At 40.6% G+C, this 22,569-nt stretch overlaps 1 protein-coding gene across 2 annotated transcripts in view; it reads right to left on the bottom strand.

The window, feature by feature from the left end:
* RABGAP1 (RAB GTPase activating protein 1) overlaps nt 1–22,569 on the bottom strand; it is a 127,719-nt gene that overhangs the window by 79,078 nt on the left and 26,072 nt on the right. For both annotated transcript variants that reach the window (XM_077836151.1, XM_077836152.1), the window contains exons 6-12: nt 21,863–22,020; nt 14,179–14,289; nt 13,022–13,088; nt 8,350–8,452; nt 6,916–7,085; nt 4,052–4,226; nt 2,481–2,574 (exon numbers count right to left, since the gene is read on the bottom strand). In XM_077836151.1, coding sequence (XP_077692277.1) covers nt 2,481–2,574; nt 4,052–4,226; nt 6,916–7,085; nt 8,350–8,452; nt 13,022–13,088; nt 14,179–14,289; nt 21,863–22,020 — 878 coding nt within the window. The remainder of the gene's footprint in view (nt 1–2,480; nt 2,575–4,051; nt 4,227–6,915; nt 7,086–8,349; nt 8,453–13,021; nt 13,089–14,178; nt 14,290–21,862; nt 22,021–22,569) is intronic.

Raw genomic sequence — 22,569 nt, 5'->3', positions numbered from 1 at the left:
TCAACTTTCAAGAATCCAAAGAGCAATTCCAGCTATAAGCATGTGTTCGAATAATTTCCAGTGTTATCACTACTTGCCTTGTGTAGGTAGTTTACATTGAATTTTCACAGATTCTAAACTGCTCTAGATGCTGGTATAGTTTTTCTGAGCAATAACCCCCACATTTAATAATTCCTCCTCTTGACAAATAACCACATAGAGTCAAACTATCCATGCATATAATATTTAATATAATATAATATGCATGAATAGTTTGACTCTATGTGGTTATTTGTCAAGAGGGGGAATTATTAAATGTGGGGGTTACTGCTCAGAAGAACTATCCCAGCAGTCTAAAATATATATATAGCTGGCTTCCTTTCCTGCTCTTCTCCAATCTACAGTAGGATGATTCCATTACAATCATCTGGGACTGCAAAAGTTAGTGTGTCAGACATTTAAAACAGCAATTATTCCACAGGACCCTTATACTATAATCTGCTCTCTCACCTTCTACGTAAATTCAGTTCTCCTGAATTTAGCATCTTGCTAGAAAGCTTTTTAAATACCAGTATTTCCCCCATTACACCAGAGATATAACAGAGCTTGATACCAGGGAGCTCTAATCATTTATAATCTATAAAGGAAATAAAATCTGTTCTCAGAACCAAGCTTGGCAGTTAGAACATCTACAACAAATACAAACCCTCTGAAAAGACTATGAACTGCCTTACCTTAATTTATGACCAGAATTAGTATATATAGTAGGCTTAATAAAACAGTGTCACACAATATAATCTGTGTACTTCATGGGTAACAGGCTACCAGATATTCCCAACTACTGGATTGTGGAGTGGGAAGAGCATGTGACTCATTTGTAACCATACATGGTAAAAAAACCATACACAGTAAAAAAAATGTTAAAATACCACTAACAAATAGCTAATTGCTATAAAAAAAAATCTGAATATGAGACCATAAAACCATAGCATTTAACCACCTGAACTCTCCTTTTTAGGATTTTCAATCCTCTATTATGCTAAAAGCTCAACGATCATTACCTGCAATATTTTTTTAAGTTAAGAGGGAAACTTTAACACCATACTAAAGTTGTTATTGCCAGCATTAGCACAGAAGCACTCCACATCCTTAGAGCTGCCAAAACATTTTCAGTGCAAGTGTCAGGTGTCAGCCTTGGAAGAGTTACAGAACTGAAGTATATGAGAAACATTCTTGCTGAGAGAGGATTTGTAGAGCTAATCTGATCAAACTGCTTGTAAGGGGGGTGGGGGAAGAGAGGACATCATTTTGTTGCAGTCTTTACATTCTTTTTTATATTAATGTGACAATTTCATATGTCCAGCACTCCTATCAAATTAGCATAATGTATTTGTATTAAAAAATTGGAAGTAAAAACCTTATCAAATTTGAAACAATGGTATTAAAGATCAATAGATCCCTATACTAGGCTATGATTAGCTTAATATCAAGAAAATCTTTGCTAAAATTCATTAGTAAATTTCCTACCGCTTAAATGTGGATTTAATCTGATCTCTACTGTACTGTAGCTTTGTTTTCTCCTTCTTGGATGTCGTATTTCATTTGCCCTCAGCTTTCCGGATGTTTCTTGCTCTGCTTTTCAATGGTGTTAGGAAGCACAGGCAGAGAACCAATGCTAAATGGAGACCAAGGGCAAGTTTGAAGTGCTCCATTGGTATTGTGTTTGTGTGATCTCTTTGTGCAATGTTGGCAGTGTTTTGCAAAGATCCCAGTACCAACCTCTTTGAGGGAGGCTCATCTTAGCATGCAAAGCTGGCTAGTTGTTCCCCCTGGAAGGGAGGGTCGGGGTTGCATCAGAATCTCTACTATTTAGAAATTCTGTGCTAGATAAATCAGCACTTCCCAGAAAAGCAGAATGACTCATGTACTCCCCTGATGGACCCAGAGCCTATCTGCCTTTAATGAGGGGGACACATCCTCATAATCCAAGTTAGATCCTGCTGCATTCTTAAGAGCCGAAGCCTAAGGATACTCAGAGGGGTAAGTGGCTCAGCTCTGATCGACCTTGGAGCTGGAAGGAGGTAATCTACCTGGGAAATGATCTCTAGGGAGCCAAAGTGAAGTAAAAGCTGCAGCTTTCTTATTCTTCTTTTGACAGTTATATTTTTTTTATTAGCAAATGGAGAGCAAAGTAATACTAGGGTTTCCAGAACACCTGCAGCTGCACTAACCCCAAGAAACTAACATGTTCACTGAATGATTTTAAAGAACACTCAGACATATAAAAAAGTAGAAGTACAAAAGATATCAGACAAAACCTGAAATCAGGTAAGAAAATAACGGGCATTCTCAGTAACAGAGGATTTAATCCACCCTAATATTTTCTCAATTTCCAGAAACAATGGCCACTCTGCGAAGAACGAACACACTTAGCTAGAAACCTATTGTGTCTGAGAAGACTCAGAAGCACCATTTTCAGAATGCATATTCTTGCTTCTTACCATTTGGACAGAAGATCTCCCCATGTTTCAAGAATTTTTTCAGCACACTCTTTGGAAACATCTCCAGAACCACTCAAAAGAGGCTCGTCATTATCTATAATGAATGAGAAGAGAGGAGAAAATGTAAGAACAGGGGGAATTATCCTACCAGGAGATTAGCATTCAACTCTCTACAAGGTGAATCAGTTCTTGGTGTATCTGTGCAAATTTTAACAAGGATGAATACAACATTTGTAGACTCAATCCTTATCTAATCATTACCAGGCACCTCACAATTCAGTCCAGAACAAGTCATAATGCAAAGTAGGCATTAACCTAATTGCTGCCAATGCAATCATATTTCAGATGTTATCTTGAAAGAAATTTATGGTATTGCTATCAGTGAAATGCTGCACCTCTAGTGCTGCTAAAACAAATGTTTTAAAGCGGCAAGTACCTGACAAACAACTGAACTATTGCCAAAGATAGATAATGTAACATCCTCAACTCTTGATCTTTCAAATGAAAGATTAAGAGATCTGTTTCCTTTATGAAATATAATGAGAGGCCATTATAATGTCATTGCATTCATTGCAACCTGAACTGCTTTGCACTTTTCCTTTGAATGCTATTACTTTGATAGCTCCCAAAGCTTGAATTATGTAGCTTTTCGAATGCTATACATTCCATCGCTAAAATGAAAGAGTAGGTAAGCACAAGCACAATAAGAAGTCTTTGGGTAAAACCAATCTCATAGCTGATATATTCAATCACGGATATTTTGAAATGCTCATGACAAGTAATGCAGATAAAAGCTCCGCTGCCATTCAGTATTTCTCTGATACCATAACAGTGGTCTGACAGTGTTGTTCCATTAAATTATTTATACAAAGATACATTCCTTTTGAATGGACCTCAGTTATCTTGGTTCACGTGTGAAAAATCTAGAACAGCATAAGCGGATATCTGAAGTGGTAGATGCTATAATTCAAGCATACTGATTACTTTTCTAACAGTTACTCAGAAAAAGTTCAAAAGTCTGTTCAAAAAATGAAATGGCAACACAGCCTGCTGAAAACACACCAGGTCTCAGAAGGAACAGCATCACCAAAACAGTGAAATAGCTCCTTGTGTGGCATTATGCACTACAGAAGCGTATGCTCACTCTTCATTGCAAACATGCCACTTATAGACATCTCAAACTAAAGTCAACTCCCCATTTCTCACTGCTCCAGCTGTTTACATTTGTTCAAGGAGGGACAAACTCCATCTCAAGTGCTACTGCAGGTCAGATGTTTCTAAGAAGCCGATCAGCGTTTTTAACTTTTTCACAGTGTTTCTAACTCTTCACAGTCTGTCTCCATACAGATTCAAATGAAGCAAGGAGAAGCATTTAGCTGGTTCACAGAAGCGTCCAAGAAAAATGGAGTGGCAGCTGTTTAAAGCTAAGAGTGTCTGATAACTAACGTTCAGAGTGTGAAACAAGATTCAAAAGGCAATTTGTTCTAAATAACTTTGTTAGTTACCTAGTCTAGCTTCCATTTCTTTCAAAGCATGCAAATAAAACAAACTGTACAGGACCAGCTTCTTACCTTCCTCTTCATCATCCTCTGGAGGGGAAGGAATCATTGAGCTCTGGGATCCAGACTGCGGAAGTCGAATAGAGGGGCTTGCTGTAGTTTTTCTTCTCTCCCTTTCTGATTCACTTTCTAGACACACAACTTCATATAACGTATCTGTGTTGTTCTTCCTTTCCTTTTGTTTTATCTGGATTAGAAAATATAATTGTGAGTGAGTGAGGCATTACATAGGAATATGTGCTTCACAAAGTTCTCTCTACATCCTCTCCTTGGGGTAGGGGAGATGGAAAAGAGGAACTATTTTTACCACCATCCACATAGGAAATAGTGAAGAACTGAAATTCCTATTACAGTCCTTTCAGTGCAACTTCCAGGGCAGTGAATACTTGTGGTGTTTGGTGTCTGCCCCTATTTCATGGGAATGCATAGCAAATATAATCCAAAAGACATCACTCAGAGTTGTATAGCTCCTGCAAGTCAGATGTACTCCCCCCACCCTTGGGACAAATGAGTATATTTCAGGTCCAGGACTCATAAGCAGGCTCATTTTTTTCCACAGGAGTGGACTGGACACACAGGTAGCATGTATTTCCACAGTATATGAAAGGTTTGCTCTGGAGAAGTTCTAGGAGAGGAAGTTTGGTGAATTCTTGACTACCTGACGACCTTTTCATTAAGGGGGAAAATACTACGAATGACAAAAACCTAGAACTGTAGCTAACTTCTCACCAGACTAATAGTGCAGTGTATGACAATTTTTTCTGTAATCTTTTAGTGATAAAATTGTTTATTCTTGTTTAGTGTCCCAGCATGGCTACTGACTGTCTATTTGCTGCTTCAAAAGTAAGATGTACATGTATTCTTGTTGAGAACACAGGTAGACAACTTTATGGGTTCCGAGGTCCATTGTGTGGCCTTATTTCCTCTATTAATTTTCAATGCTTCTGTTCTGTTACAGGAAAGTTAAAGCAAAGACTTTCTAAGTAAACACTTCACAAAATTCTAACTTAATTCAAGACTATTAAAGAAGCTTTACTTCCACCCAGTCAAAATCAGAGAGAGAGCGCGCGCTACTTTTACAGAATTCCACTGTAAAAAATTCCCAAAGCTCCATTGCATCATTTTAGTATTTTAAATTAATGGGAATTCTTCCAGACTAAAGATCACTAAGTCAATGAATGTTATCTGGGAAAATAAAATCCCTCTGCTTCCACCATTTCCGAAACAAGAAATATCGGCAAACTAAGATAAGCTAATTCTACATAGTTGTATCTTTTAAAGACTAATCACCTCTCTGTAGAAACAAGTTTCCCTTCCATGCTTATCAGGCATGACTCTCTATAGTATGAATTATGAATTGTGCTAACTCCTCCATTAGTAAACACTGGAAGTTGGATAACCTGTCAGTGCCTGTGAACAAGGCAGAATTAAGTGAGATAAAGGTCACAATGCATGCAGAGTTTGGTAAGACAAAAGATACAAAATTTGCTAAGTAAGATAAGCTTCCTTACATTACCAGGCAGAAAAGCAGCCTGTATTCTAAGATTAGTGAAATATTTATAGCTAACTGCATTAATTGTTCAACATCTCCACAATCCACCTCAAAAAGATCAATCCAAATAGGGAGAGGATAAGACTAATCTCCTACATGAAGGGATTTTTTTTTCCAGCCTGTATTTTGAAGGAAGATTTCCACTACATCTCTTCATATCAGGCGTTTCTGGAATGAGCTGTTCAGCAATGTAACAGGTTACACATGAAATTAACTAAGTATAAAAGATAAACGCAGCAAAGAAGCCTCAGAGAAACCATGCCACTATTTACTATTACTTAAAAAAACCACACCAACAAGTGCAAAAAAGAGAACATTAGGGAGAAAGTTGTTCATTTCAGTTGAGCCTCTTAAAGAGGTAAATCAACATAATTCATGAACAATAAGAGATCAGTGAGCCCCTGCCCTCACTATTCTTGACTCTACTCAGTGCTATTGGACTGTGTGAATTCACCACCGGGATGGTTTGTTTTCTTCTAAAGAGTGGTTTTGTTTCAGGGTGACCATTTCATAAGCAATTTAGGGAATAGCTTTTCCCTTCCACCACATACTAACTCTTAGGTGGTTTTCACCATCCATTTTCAAGCCTTTGATTGTTTCTGGCGTGAGTTATTGCCATATATTATTCAAGCATATGTCTTAGACAGACTTTACCTTTTTCTTTCCAGCAGATGGAGTCAAAAAGTTAAGATGTTAGCCTTTTTGACACTGCTTCCCAATTCCGTTTTTCAACAGGAAAAGCTGGGGTCTTTGGTTTGTTGAAACCTCTGTTCTAACCATGTAACACAGGGGGAAAGGGAGCAGTGCAGTGGCACTTCTACAATTCTTAGACATAACAGCATTATTGAAGAAAAATAGCCTTTCTAGGTTAATTGTCAGATTTTTCTGGGACCTGCACATTTAAATCCTGTTTGAAGTTCTGTTTATCTTTGCAAAAAGTAACCTACCTTTTCTATGTTTATACTATGGCATGTCAAGTAAAAGAAAAGCAGGACTTGTATATTAAGGAAATTTTGTAAGATCCCAAATGCCAGGTTTGAAAGTACAGAAGTTAATTACACACAACAACCTGAAGCCCAATCCTGCAGCCCTTATACACAATTCATTCCACTGGCTTCAACAGGACAACACAGTATCAGGGCTTCAGGTCTGGGCCTTTAAACTGCACTGACAGTTCATCCTTGTCCCCTGTATGTTTACATTTAACCTGTAATGCATCCTAACCTACCTCTGAAGTCTAAAAAGAATTTAATTATAGGGTGGTTACAGTCAGTTAAGCCTGCCAAGCCCCAAATTTAACTGTAGATAAAAAAGACAGTGTTACCTGTTTTAGTTTTAGGAAGAAGTTTTCAGTGGAACTACGTTTGCTGAAGGGCCAGAACAATCTCTCATTAGGTGAGCAAACTCGGACTTTGGTCTCCAGAAGGAATCGGACAGGTTCCTGAACCTCTGTTATCACCAAATCAACAGCTGTAGTCATGAATAGCACTTTATCTACAGAGAAAAAAAATCAAATCAATATTACAATCACCTGCTGACAAATCTCAGTGGAAATGCTCTCTAACCTGTTTACCTTGTAGTAATGTTATTGTAAAAGCTAATTCTGCAGAAAAGTCTCATTTAGCTAACCTAACACCCCAAACTGGAGGCTACCAGCACAACGCTTTCAGTGACTGGCACAGGACAATAAGATGAGCCACTTGCTAGAGAGAGAAGATGCCCTATCAGTCTTTTCATAGCAAAGGATGCCCCTATTACAGAGCATAAAAATTCTCTGCCAGGTTTTTTGAATCCCCATTGAAAACTAGCAAATATGTTCCTTAAAACAATTACTAATATTTAATTAAGGATTTGATTTGCATGGTGACCTCTACTTTGCAAGTATGGTCCCACCATTTTTTTTTAAATGCGTCATTTGGATGATGGATAAATCCTACCACGTTAAAGAGATTCTGAAACATGTTTTCAAGACCACAACAGCTGTGAGAAATTCTCTCCTTGATAGAGTAGAGCCACCAATGATAGCAAGCAGGACTCTTCACAAAATGGGAAAGAGACTAGGCCAGACAATTTTAGGACCACTGACATTTCTGACCTTCAGGCAATTCACATTCAATTCCCCAATTTGTGCACACAACGTGAAAATCACCTAAAATAATTGGAAATTTTATCCTTCAAGTTCCATCATTAGGCTTAAGAATCAAGAGAGTCGCCCCCAAAACTGAAGTGGAGCCCCACAAATCTGCCAGTTTAGTGGATTTTTCTCTGCCACATGTAAAATTTTCTTATAGTGGTTTTCCCCTAATAACCTTTGTGCAACACTTGTTGGATTTACAGCAGGAATTAAGCACATACAAAAGGGAAATCCTGTAGTAAATGATCTGGTGCAATTCATAATGAGAGTCTGCAGAAGCTAAAGGGGAGCAGATAGAATGAAGTACTAGACCTCCTCATCCTCTCCTACATCCTGTACCGCCGTTCCTTTCCCTATTAGGATGTCTGATTACCCTTATGGTATGCTAATACTAGAGAATGGACTTGTCTTCTGTTCTATTTAGGTTTACACATCCCATGTGTAACAAATTCAGAGACCACAACACTGTTTTTACTACATTATGTTACTAAGAGAAAAAATAAAGGATGCCACTCTGACCTCTCTCAGCAAGAGCCCTTTAAATTAATAAAAAGAAATCCAATGCCTGTGAAGTCAGTCACACATTCCTGCTGATAATAAAGTTAAGTGTGATAAAGTTAATACCTTTAGGAGTTTCTTCATTTACAATTTGGAAATGTGGAGATTTTGGATTCCAACTCCCAGTGATGACATACGATTTCCCATCAGAGCTTTTGCCCATGGACTCCTAGAAACAAATGGAAGACCAAACATTACTATTAACATTAAAATAATTTTAAAAAATTAAGTGAATTGCATGCTCATGAAAGGTGTTAAGAGTCCCAGCCCTAGAGAGACATCTGATGTTTGTCCACAAAACAACTACTCCATGGGCATCAGCAGTGCCAACTCCCCAAGTCCACGTTACTCAGTTCTATCCAGGTCTCAGAGTAGCAGCCGTGTTAGTCTGTATCCACAAAAAGAAAAGGAGTACTTGTGGCACCTTAGAGACTAACCAATTTATTTGAGCTTTCGTGAGCTACAGCTCACTTCATCGGATGCATGCCGTGGAAAATACAGTGGGGAGATTTATATACACAGAGAACATGAAACATGATGTTACCATACACACTGTAACAAGAGTGATCAGGTAAGGTGAGCTATTCTCAGCAGGAGAGCGAGTAGGGAGAAAACCTTTTGTAGTGATAATCAAGGTGGGCCATTTCCAGCAGTTGACAAGAACGTCTGAGGAACAGCGGGGGGAATAAACATGGGGAAATAGTTTTACTTTGTGTAATGACCCATCCACTCCCAGTCTTTATTCAAGCTTAAGTTAATTGTATCCAGTTTGCAAATTAATTCCAATTCAGCAGTCTCTCATTGGAGTCTGTTTTTGAAGTTTTTTTGTTGAAGAATTGCCCCTTTTAGGTCTGTAATCGAGTGACCGAAGAGATGGAAGTGTTCTCCAACTGGTTTTTGAATGTTATAATTCTTGACGTCTGATTTGTGTCCATTTATTCTTTTACGTAGAGACTGTCCAGTTTGGCCAAAGTACATGGCAGAGGGGCATTGCTGGCACATGATGGCATATATCACATTGGTAGATGTGCAGGTGAACGAGCCTCTGATAGTGTGGCTGATGTGATTAGGCCCTATGATGGTGTCCCCTGAATAGATATGGGGACACAGTTGGCAACGGGTTTTGTTGCAAGAATAGGTTCCTGAGTTAGGGGTTCTGTTGTGTGGTGTGTGGTTGCTGGTGAGTATTTGCTTCAGGTTGGGGGGCTGTCTGTAAGCAAGGACTGGCCTGTCTCCCAAGATCTGTGAGAGCGATGGGTCGTCCTTCAGGTTAGGTTGTAGATCCTTGATGATGCGTTGGAGAGGTTTTAGTTGGGGGCTGAAGGTGATGGCTAGTCGCGTTCTGTTATTTTCTTTGTTGGGCTTGTCCTGTAGGAGGTGACTTCTGGGTACTCTTCTGGCTCTGTCAATGTGTTTCTTCACTTCAGCACAGTCTCTGGGGATGAGAGGAGAGCTCAACCCCGATGGCCCATGAGAACTTTGACCTCCCAGATGAGACTGCTAAGAAGAGGCCAGTCACTACTAACAGCAATGAGTTTTTATGAAGTGAACACTGTCCAATAGGAACTGTGGAAAGAACAATAGTTCATTTCACAGAGGCCAAAGAGCCAACTGCACCCTGGTGACTTTCAGGCCACTACTAATCTGGGTCAGACTGAAGCCCATTGTCTACAGGGGAAGGGCTCCATATTGTAAAACCATACAAGCTTCCCTCAGATTTCTTCTTTAACATGGCCCTAGAAGATTCAAGGTAATTCAGTTATTCTCGCCTCATTTCATACTATACAGTCTCTAAATGACAGCTGTTTGAATGTACATTCACTCCATTAAAGTATGTGAATATATAAGGCTCCTAAATTGTTTGCTTTAGGGATGCATTTAATTGTCTCTACTATATTGAAACAAATTAAATCAGAATACTTCCTTACAAACTGCTAATCCTAAAAAGTTTTCCAGCTGTTTCACATTAATGTATCTTGATACATTGCAATGTTGTAATAAACAACATCTGACATTATAAGATTGTTCTATCCTCAATGTCCTTGATATCTAAAGAACATTAGGGTGGGGACTCTTTTATACTGATCTTTTTCTAAAATATATACATAGTACTCACAAAACACAACATTAAAAGTTAAGAAATGCCAGAAGTAAGGTTTCACAGGCAACCTTTATTAATCCCGCTCGTCTGTACGCTTGATAATACAATCTTTACATACATGATCCCATACTATTCTTTCCACAGGACCCTTGTCCCATTCAGTGCACAGAATGGACAGTATTCACTTACCAGTTAATTCAATATTTTGTTTTATCCTCATTGTTCAGCACGTGGCCTCTACTCTGAAACCAAAGTTATTCATTTACTAATGGGATTTTCCTACGGTGCTTACTAAGACAGAATCTGGGTGCTTCACAAACATTAACAAATGTATCTTCAGAACACCTTTCCTGAGGTTAGGAGGTCGTATTATCCGCATTTACAGATGTGGAACTAAGGCAGAGATGAAGGTCAGAAGTCTTCACTAATTCTGCATGCCCAATTTGAGGCACCTCAGTCCTGATTTTTCAGAGTACATTTTATAGCCCTTTATATGTTCAAAGAACAGCTCCCTTTGACTTGTGTATTTCAGAGCCCACATCTCATGTTAGGCATCCAGAAAACGAAAACACTACTACTGGCCAGCTGTATAAAGCTAGCAAAAAGATTGGAAGCTGTACATTACAGATGATTGAGGAAGACATTATCTTTCCATGAAATATGTAGTATAAAAAATGTGAAGAGCATGGGAGCTGACAGAGCAGGACATGTTTATAACAAAAAGAAGAACTTCTCCACACAACGCACAGTCAACCTGTGGAACTCACTGCCAGAAAATGTTGTGAAGGCCAAAACTATAACTGATTTCAAAAAGAGAATTAGGTAAGTTTATGGAGGATAGGTCCATCAGCAACTATTAGTAAGGCTGCGAGTCTGTCACAGAGGTCACGGATTCTCTGATTTTATGGGACCTCCATGACTTCTGCAGCGGCAAGTGCAGCTGGCCTAGGGGTCGCTCAAGCAGCTGGGGTAGCTCCTGGGCCAGCCGCACCAGGTGTTGCTGGAGCAGTCTTGGGTCGCAGCAGCCCTTCCTACCCCCCAGCAAGAGTGGGGATTCTGGGCCTGCCTCCGGTCACTGCCCCCTGCCCCAGAGCCCCCATGGGGCACCCCCCCCGGCCACCGCTCCCTACCCCAGAGCCCCCGTGGGGCCCTCCAAGTCACCCCCTACCCCAGAGCCCCTGTGGCACCCTCCAGGCTGCCCCCCACCCCACATGATTTACTCAAGGGTACATAGTACAAGTCATGGACAGGTCATGGGCTTGAAAACATTTGTACATTTTTTTAATACGAAAAAGAAATATTTTCCCCACTCTCTTTTTGGAAACAGCTGAACTATTTTTGTCATAGCTTTCCAAAAAACTTCAGACTTAGGAAGACACCAAACACAGAAAATTTCAGCCTGAATGGTTAAAGTTTGGCAAAGTTATAAAAACTGAAATCACGGTCTGATCATGGGAAACGTGAGCCAACTTTAACTCTAAGTGGCACTACCAGCTCCATTATAATAATGGAAGAATGTCTTTACTTTACATAGATAATTGACTATAAATGGAAATACTATTTGTACAGTCCAATGCAGTGAAACACGGTGGAACTTTCATTCTGTTTCCCTTTAAAAAGTTTCCCTAAGTCCAAGCTCTCTCTGTGGTCTCTAATTGAGACTATCTTGGAGAGAATATTAACCACAATCCAAGGAGTTTCAGATGCATGGCAGAATTTAATGATAGGCCTTTGCAGAGCTCAGAGGAAGCAAAAAAACTCTGTTAAAAAGACACGGTAGCATGTCTGCAAATGGATACACAGGAGATAGTTAATGAACGTGTACTGACACTGTTCAAATTTGAGTAATAACTGGTGTGCTTTTAAGAGGGTGTATGACTGCGTTCTGAAGCAATTCAGGAATTGATTTACATGTGTATAAAGCACACTGACAAGAGAGAGGTTTAGAAATACTTTGTTCCAAATCTCTATTTTATTTTAAAATTTAATTTGTACTTTAGAGTCCAGTTACTTTGTGCTACCCTTTCAATATGAATTAAAATAGAGAAGTTACTCTTTTACAGATGTTCACAGAACACTAGTAAAATGCCATTCAGGTAAAAAAAAACAAAAAACACAAATGATGTCTGTGATACCTACCACCTTAGCAATTACTACATCATTACTTTGCAGATATCAGATCAAAAATGCAATAAGCCACCTGTGAAACACCCATATGCCAATTAATACTGAAACTTTGTCTTTGTACTGAAATGATTATCCAGGTTCCCTATAAAACTTCTCACTTTGTTCTAGCTGTAGCGGATAATGAAACATTTAAGGCAAATTGGGCTGCTCATCTGAAACACCAACATGGATTAAACCCTTTAAAAATCTAAGTCATAAAACACTTTCCTTTTGCTGTAAAACTCCATCTTTCAGATTAATGCAACATTACACTCCAGCTGAATCCATCTTAAAACCTGGTGCCAAACAGGTGAGAGGAGCAGGGTCTATTCTGGTGTGCAGAGCACATGCTGAAGAACTGGACGTGGGTGACCACACAGCCAGACCTTTCCAGCCTGTTCCCCAAGATCAGACACCAGTGCTGCTAAGAAATAATCTTGTTCTTTATTTGTTAATAAAAATCCATTTTACCAAATCTAAAAGATGCATGTCACCGCTCCGAACATCCTTCCCAGGGCTCAGGAGGAGACCAAAACATCTGCAAAAACACAAATAATTAATCCATAAAAAATTTGTATTACACTTCAGGGACAAGCTGCTAACACCTCCTGAAAAACACCCCATTTATGTACATCTCTGCCTGTGTATCACACTGGGCCTTTGGACACTACAAAAGAGCCTGATTGGATACCAACGTAGAGCATATAGAGCACAGTTTTGTGAACTGGTTTAATTACATGGTTCTCTTCTGTCTACAGTGGTCCAGGAAGTTATTTAAGAATTTTCCCTGAAGGAACAGCACAAATGTAGCTGTGACTCATAAGGTTAGCTGATTGACCAAGGTCTTGTTGAGTAGCTTCCTCTATCCCATTTTCTATTACTAGGGATATTTGCATAAGGAACTTCCATGACAGACAACAACCACAAAATCCAAAATTAAGTGCATGTGTATTTTATGCCTTTATTTCACAGTAACAATATTTAGGGCTGAAGTACCACACTTGGCTTTATCGTCTCCCTGTTTGCACCAAAACCTCAATTTGTTGTATTTAATTTCAGACTGCAGATTCCACAGGGCAGAAACCCTGCCCTCCTCTGTAGTATGAACAGTGCTGAGTTGATGGTCAGTGCTTAGATAAAGAATCTCCTTCTGGTCAATGGAAGGTGTAAGATTTCCTCTCACCCCCGCACTTTACATTCTAGACCATGGCAGATTCAGAATATATGTAGTGCAGTAAATAAGGTGCTCAGACACTGCAGGGATGTGAGCAAGGTAAATACTCAAGTTATGTAACCACTGATGCTAGTATAAACCCATATTTACATATTTTTCAATTACTCTAAAATAGATCATGATGTACACTCAAGAGTCCAAGATCTTTCCATCCATGACCTGAATAGGCCAGTTATTTATGATGGATGATAAGAGAGATTATAGAATGGTCTACATAACAGACAACAGGCTCCAAAATTATGTTTTTTCAAAACAAATTTTTTTCTGGTTGCATACCCAAATTACAAGCCCATAAAAACAGGTGTTGACAGAGAGATTACTGATCTGTTGCCTTGGAACTAGAAACAACAAAACTAAATAGGACATGGTTAAAGAATTAAGAACACCGGGTTACCTCTCAATGGCAAGTTCTTTATTAGTTGTCTGCTGGACATAAATCACAATCTTCTTATCAATTCCTTGGCGGAGCTTAAAGCATTGTCTGTCCTTGTCTTTGGGAACTGCACTGTTATTTACCAAGAAGGGGGAAAAACTCAGATCGTTATTTAACTGTATTCCTCCTTTCAATAAATCAAAACAGCATCAGACATTTGGTGAAATCAGCTTCTTATACAAATGCATGCCGACCTTCCTTCCTTGCCCACTACAGTCAGTAACAGAACAGAGATGGCAATATAATCAGGAGATGGTACTCCCTCGGGCTTTGAAATTAACTAACATAACTCCTTGTATTATGTAGCTTGTTCTTGGATGCTTTCAGCGGCATTTAGACAAGAGGTTTTAAAATACTGAAGTTTAAAGCAATTTTATTACATATTAGAAACTGTGAATCACTTTCACAATGTGGCAGTAGGGCCTTTGGAAGCATGTAACAAGCACCTGAGCAAAGAAAATGCCCACTTAAAGCCCTTATCGTTCTACCTTAGATTTGCATTTTTCTAGCCAATTTTCTTCAGCTAGATACTGAGAAGGGCTTCTCCTAAATGCTTACCAAAGCACTGGACAGCCTGCTGATGTGGGAGCAGGCAGCACTGCACTAAATGGCCAACATGGATGTCTAAGTGATAGAACTGGGACTGCTTGCTCAACAGTGAGATGCAGCTGAAACAGTTGTTGGAGGGAACTGATGAACGGTTGGTTCCCACTTTACACAAGTCCATGTTCCTCTGAGCATAGGATTAAATAAAATAAAAGGAGGCAAGGGATTGAGTCTTTACATTAAAGACTGAGAAGAGAGACAGGCTATGTAAACACAAACTGAGTACAGCTCCGTGTTTATCTATGACTGAATGGTTTTATAAAGAACAGTGTGGAGTGGCTAACACCAAGTGCTTAAAACTTAACAGTGACTTGCACAGCCACGTGTGCATGCACATAACGTACAAAGGAGTCAAATCGCCATGTGCTCAGAAGCTTTCAGATCTTGCAAGCTAACTAAGGTTGAGGTTGGACAATTTCTGAGTGGGAGACCACCAAGAAATAGCTATAAGGTGGCAATTAAACAGACACTACCCCTGAGCTCAACTGCTCTAGCATGATATTTGGTGATAGTTCACTTAAGACTTAAAACTGACATTCTAATCACACATGGTCATTACAGATCTCACGGACTCTCTTTAAGCAAAAGAATGGTATTATTAATCAAGTTTCAGAGGAGCAGCCGTGTTAGTCTGTACCCACAAAAACAAAAGGAGGACTTGTTGCACCTTAGAGACTAACCAATTTATTTGAGCATAAGCTTTCGTGAGCTACAGCTCACTTCATCGGATGCATACTGTGGAAACTGCAGAAGACATCATATACACAGAGACCATGAAACAATACCTCCTCCCACCCCACTCTCCTGCTGGTAATAGCTTATCTAAAGTGATCACTCTCCTTACAATGTGTATGATAATCAAGTTGGGCCATTTCCTGCACAAATCCAGGTTCTCTCACACACCCCCCAAAACACACACACACAAACTCATTCTCCTGCTGGTAATAGTTCATCCAAAGTGACCACTCTCCTTACAATGTGCATGATAATCAAGGTGGGCCATTTCCAGCACAAATCCAGGTTTTCTCACACACACACACCCCCCCCCCGCCCCCACACACACACAGACTCACTCTCCTGCTGGTAATAGCTCATCCAAACTGACCACTCTCCTTACAATGTGTATGATAATCAAGGTGGGCCATTTCCAGCATAAATCCAAGTTTAACCAGAACGTCTGGGGGGGGAGGAAAAAACAAGGGGAAATAGGCTACCTTGCATAATGACTTAGCCACTCCCAGTCTCTATTTAAGCCTAAATTAATAGTATCCAATTTGCAAATGAATTCCCAGTTTCAGCAGTTTCTCGCTGGAGTCTGGATTTGAAGTTTTTTTGTTTTAAGATAGCGACCTTCATGTCTGTAATTGCGTGACCAGAGAGATTGAAGTGTTCTCCGACTGGTTTATGAATGTTATAATTCTTGACATCTGATTTGTGTCCATTTATTCTTTTACGTAGAGACTGTCCAGTTTGACCAATGTACATGGCAGAGGGGCATTGCTGGCACATGATGGCATATATCACATTGGTGGATGTGCAGGTGAACGAGCCTCTGAGAGTGTGGCTGATGTTATTAGGCCCTGTGATGGTGTCCCCTGAATAGATATGTGGGCACAGTTGGCAACGGGCTTTGTTGCAAGGATAGGTTCCTGGGTTAGTGGTTCTGTTGTGTGGTATGTGGTTGTTGGTGAGTATTTGCTTCAGGTTGGGGGGCTGTCTGTAGGCAAGGACTGGCCTGTCTCCCAAGATTTGTGAGAGTGTTTGGTCATCCTTCAGGATAGGTTATAGATCCTTAATAATGCGTTGGAGGGGTTTTAGTTGGGGGCTGAAGGTGACGGCTAGTGTCGTTCTGTTATTTTCTTTGTTAGGCCTGTCCTGTAGTAGGTGACTTCTGGGAACTCTTCTGGCTCTATCAATCTGTTTCTTCACTTCCGCAGGTGAGTATTGTAGTTGTAAGAATGCTTGATAGAGATCTAGTAGATGTTTGCCTCTGTCTGAGGGGTTGGAGCAAATGCAGTTGTATCGCAGAGCTTGGCTGTAGACGATGGATCGTGTGGTGTGGTCAGGGTGAAAGCTGGAGGCATGTAGGTAGGAATAGCGGTCAGTAGGTTTCCGGTATAGGGTGGTGTTTATGTGACCATTGTTTATTAGCACTGTAGTGTCCAGGAAGTGGATCTCTTGTGTGGACTGGACCAGGCTGAGGTTGATGGTGGGATGGAAATTGTTGAAATCACGGTGGAATTCCTCAAGGGCTTCTTTTTCATGGGTCCAGATGATGAAGATGTCATCAATATAGCGCAAGTAGAGTAGGGGCGTTAGGGGACGAGAGCTGAGGAAGCATTGTTCTAAGTCAGCCATAAAAATGTTGGCATACTGTGGGGCCATGCGGGTACCCATAGCAGTGCCGCTGATCTGAAGGTATACATTGTCCCCGAATGTAAAACAGTTATGGATAAGGACAAAGTCACAAAGTTCAGCCACCAGGTTAGCCGTGACATTATCGGGGATAGCGTTCTTGACGGCTTGTAGTCCATCTTTGTGTGGAATGTTGGTGCAGAGGGCTTCTACATCCATAGTGGCCAGGATGGTGTTATAAGGAAGATCACCGATGGATTGTAGTTTCCTCAGGAAGTCAGTGGTGTCTCGAAGGTAGCTGGGAGCGCTGGTAGCGTAGGGCCTGAGGAGGGAGTCTACATAACCAGACAATCCTGCTGTCAAGGTGCCAATGCCTGAGATGATGGGGTGCCCAGGATTTCCAGGTTTATGGATCTTGGGTAGTAGATAGAATATCCCAGGTCGGGGTTCCAGGGGTGTGTCTGTGCGGATTTGATCTTGTGCTTTTTCGGAAGTTTCTTGAGCAAATGCTGTAGTTGCTTTTGGTAACTCTCAGTGGGATCATAGGGTAATGGCTTGTAGAAAGTGGTGTTGGAGAGCTGCCGAGCAGCCTCTTGTTCATATTCCGACCTATTCATGATGACAACAGCACCTCCTTTGTCAGCCTTTTTGATTATGATGTCAGAGTTGTTTCTGAGGCTGTGGATGGCATTGGAAACTACAATCCATCGGTGATCTTCCTGATAACACCATCCTGGCCACTATGGATGTAGAAGCCCTCTACACCAACATTCCACACAAAGATGGACTACAAGCCATCAAGAACACTATCCCCGATAATGTCACGGCTAACTTGGTGACTTTGTCCCTACCCATAACTATTTTACATTTGGGGACAATGTAGGGGACACCTACAAGATCTCTATCAAGCATTCTTACAACTATAATACCCACCTGCGGAAGTGAAGAAACAGATTGATAGAGCCAGAAGAGTTCCCAGAAGTCACCTACTACAGGACAGGCCTAACAAAGAAAATAACAGAACGACACTAGCCGCCACCTTCAGCCCCCAACTAAAACCCCTCCAACGCATTATTAAGGATCTACAACCTATCCTGAAGGATGACCAAACACTCTCACAAATCTTGGGAGACAGGCCAGTCCTTGCCTACAGACAGCCCCCCAACCTGAAGCAAATACTCACCAACAACCACATACCACACAACAGAACCACTAACCCAGGAACCTATCCTTGCAACAAAGCCCGTTGCCAACTGTGCCCACATATCTATTCAGGGGACACCATCACAGGGCCTAATAACATCAGCCACACTCTCAGAGGCTCGTTCACCTGCACATCCACCAATGTGATATATGCCATCATGTGCCAGCAATGCCCCTCTGCCATGTACATTGGTCAAACTGGACAGTCTCTACATAAAAGAATAAATGGACACAAATCAGATGTCAAGAATTATAACATTCATAAACAAGTCGGAGAACACTTCAATCTCTCTGGTCACGCAATTACAGACATGAAGGTCGCTATCTTAAAACAAAAAAACTTCAAATCCAGACTCCAGCGAGAAACTGCTGAAACTGGGAATTCATTTGCAAATTGGATACTATTAATTTAGGCTTAAATAGAGACTGGGAGTGGCTAAGTCATTATGCAAGGTAGCCTATTTCCCCTTGTTTTTTCCTCCCCCCCAGACGTTCTGGTTAAACTTGGATTTATGCTGGAAATGGCCCACCTTGATTATCATACACATTGTAAGGAGAGTGGTCAGTTTGGATGAGCTATTACCAGCAGGAGAGTGGGGTGGGAGGAGGTATTGTTTCATGGTCTCTGTGTATATAATGTCTTCTGCAGTTTCCACAGTATGCATCCGATGAAGTGAGCTTTAGCTCACGAAAGCTTATGCTCAAATAAATTGGTTAGTCTCTAAGGTGCCACAAGTACTCCTTTTCTTATTATTAATCAAAGTGCCCTGACTAGGCTAATTACATTCTGCTCCCTCCATACCACTCCCAAACATCTGAGTTGGGTAAGATTTTCTCTTTTACTTCCTTTTCCTAAAATAAGGTTGCTATGTGGTGCTAAAATAGCTGCTGTATTTCACTCCAAGGGAAGCTGCATTTCTGTAGCTGAAAAGATCCTTGCATAGGGCCCGACCCTGAGAGGGGTTCACGCCCTGAATCTGTATATCAATTTGTTATATTTGAGCAGTGCTTTGGACGTTTCCAGAAGATGCCATAATAAAAGGAGGAGGAAAGGGTATTTGTTTTTAAACAACACTTCCACTGGACATAAATGCAAGAAGAGAAACATCTCTGTGCCTACGGCCTGCAGCCAAACTGCTCTACAACTCCAAGAGCATATGGCAGTCCTGCTACTCTGAGATAAAGGCAACTCAACAATTATAAAATACTACAAATGGTTACATAAAACACTTGAGGGCACTGTGTATGGACTAACCAGAAACTGAAAAGGGCCTTTGAGGAATCAAGATTATCCAGTTTCATACACAGTGGCACTCTAGAACTGCTACATTGTCTGTGGACATAGGAACACACACAAAATCCAGTAGCACTTGGATTAGAAGACAGAACAAAATTAGCTGTCTTTGAGAACCAGAACACAGAGAACAAGCATTTAGGAATAGATGCAAGCTCCATTTACAAGGTTACAATTAAATATTTGTAGCTGGTAGCGAAATTTAGCAGCATAAATCACAAGCAGAGATTTGAATTTCAATTAAACGGATCACATGACAGGGATGAGTTGTTAACATTTGAGCCCTTTGATAATGAATTTGAATTCAGCCTCCTTCCCCCCCGTAACAAATGCTGGGACCAATCCTGAGGAAGACTCTGAGAAGTGAACAAGAGCACAGGAACTTTACCCCTCTCTTGTGTAGGCTTTTGGGCTCATGCTGGAGCCCAAGCTTTGAGACCACGCGAGTGGGGAGGGTCCCAGAGCCCGGGCTCCAGCCCAGCATCTACAGAGCAATTTTTAGCCTCACAGCCCTAGCCCCATGAGCCCAAGTCAGCTGACCTGGGCCAACTGTGGCCGTGACACAGATTTTTTGTTCAGTGTAGATGTACCCTTATGAAGGCAGCAATTACAGCTGTTGGTATACAAGGCATGGGGAGGGATGGAGTGCGATCTCGAAATTCCTACTTAGACTACACAACTTCGTAGTCACTGCATCTTTACCAAAAAGCTCCAGTCTTGCAGCGAAAGCATCTCTCACATTGTACTTGGCACAATGCTTCCCAGGAGACAGATTTCTGCTGGAAAGATTCTGAAGTGTAAGCACAGTTTAATTTCATTTACCATGCTCAGAGCAAGAGCAAAATTAATGACAAGCGTTAGAAGCAGGAAACGAGCTTCCAAATACACTTCTAAAGGTTCAGATCTACAGGAACATACTAGCTCCTTTTAACATACAAAATCATCCCTGGCTTTTGAAAAGTTACTCAATTTAAGAATATTTTCACATTAAAATCCGAAGTCCTATTGAATAAGAATCTGTATAGAAACATATTCACTGTTGGGTGGTTGATTTGACACCCTGTGGTGCTGCAGTGCTAGCTCTTCAGAGATGAAGTAGTGAAAGGGGCATACGTTACCAGATGGGAAAGGGGGCAAGGAACGCATTTTTGTGCCATGTTGGTATAGTAGTTTGGGCAGGGCCTTGTGGTCTTGGTCATCAGGCTGCTGGCTGATGAAGCAGTAATAACACTGTACTATGTGGTGAATAGTTAGGTTATCTTTCTGACAGGAAACTTTGTCAGGATAATCTCAGCATCACATGGAGAGTAATTTTCATCTTTTCAGTTCAGTTGCATGCTTTTGAAAATTCTGTTCTGTTTTCTGGGTTAGTAGATAAATGTGTTGGTGCACTAATAAAAATACTGAAAACCTGCAACCAAGCAGATGGTATATCCGAGTATCAGAGAATAAGCCTTCTAAATACTGCCATCCTCACCTCTGGTCTCTGATGAATTTTGAGCATGAAAGCCCTTGTTTGCCACAAGCCCTCTCTGATTAATCTTGCGAAATTTTAAGTCCAGCTACTTTTCTGATTTACCCAGACCCAAGGTTTTATGTCAGGTGGCCAGAGTGGGTTTAAAACTTTAGTAAAGCACACTGGCAGCAGCTGATGTGTCATGTCCTCTCCATCTTTTTTGAGGGGAGCTTTATGCTAAGTGTACTGCCAGATTTTCAAAAGGTGTTTAATATCTGCTGCTCCCACCGACTCTAGCAGGATCTTTGGTGCTTAGCACCTCTGAAAATCTGACCAGTAATATTTGACACTAGAATTTAAGTGTGACATGTTTAGTCTCAACCATGATGCTGCTAAATGCAATTAGCTGCTTTGTACACAGCGTTTTAAAGACAAGAGAGGTATATAAAAATACAGAAAACACCCGGCAGATGGCCTCAGACTCAATGCAATGAAAATTACAACAACAAAAAGAAGAGTCTAACAGGAGGGTCCAAAGCAAAGGAAGAAAATCCAGAAATAAATCACTGCTTTATTTAGCAAAAATGCTCACACCCGAGCCTGGTTTACTCTACAGCATGAACTATTCAAAAGGAGAATTTAGGGGTAAGCCTTCACCACTTTTGTTCCCCTCCAGCCACCCTCCAACACTAGACCCAGCTGATGGATAAGTAGAAATCAGGAAGCAATACCTGAAATAACCTTTCCCATCATCTTCCTTGATTTCCAGGGATACAGAGAATGTGAAAATATCGCTGTCTGGAGTCTGTGGGGCTTCAGTGGCTGAGAGCGGAGTCTGTTTGGCAGAACGACGGAAGGCAGTGGCAAAACTGTACAGTATTCGACTCACCTGCATTCATACAGAACCAGAGAGATTAGAAAAGATTCAAGGAGGATTGCTACCTGTGTTTTCATTAACCAGTTGGAAGAAAAAATATTGTGCAAGAAATTGCAGATATATTCTGGTTCTACTTAAGATACTAAGATAAAACAGTAAATGTGCATGCTGTCACCTCATATAGTTGCAATTTCTATGCATTTACCAACTTCTGAGTTATGAAGAGACCATTTCTTCATAATATTCCACAGTGCCTTGAGTGATTGTTTCACAATTTATGGAAATAATCATATTCTGATTCTCTAATGCATAAGTAGTAATTTATCTATTTAAAGGCTCTGAAAGGTTTCTAAAAATAGCATTGTGGGGCTAGCTAGATGTTTATCATCTCAATGATTCTGTATCAAATTTGCTCATTTTGTATGGCAAGATTATTTTTTCCTAAGGATCCACATACATACAGAAGTTGCACAGATGTAACTAAGGGCTTGGCTATACATACATTTTATAGCACTCTAACTTGCTGGCTCAGGGGTCTGAAAAATAACCCCTCTGAGCACA

The sequence above is a fragment of the Eretmochelys imbricata genome, chromosome 16, assembly GCF_965152235.1.
Source record: "Eretmochelys imbricata isolate rEreImb1 chromosome 16, rEreImb1.hap1, whole genome shotgun sequence".
NCBI lineage: Eukaryota > Metazoa > Chordata > Testudines > Cheloniidae > Eretmochelys > Eretmochelys imbricata.
This window is presented reverse-complemented; position numbering and strand designations above follow the sequence as displayed.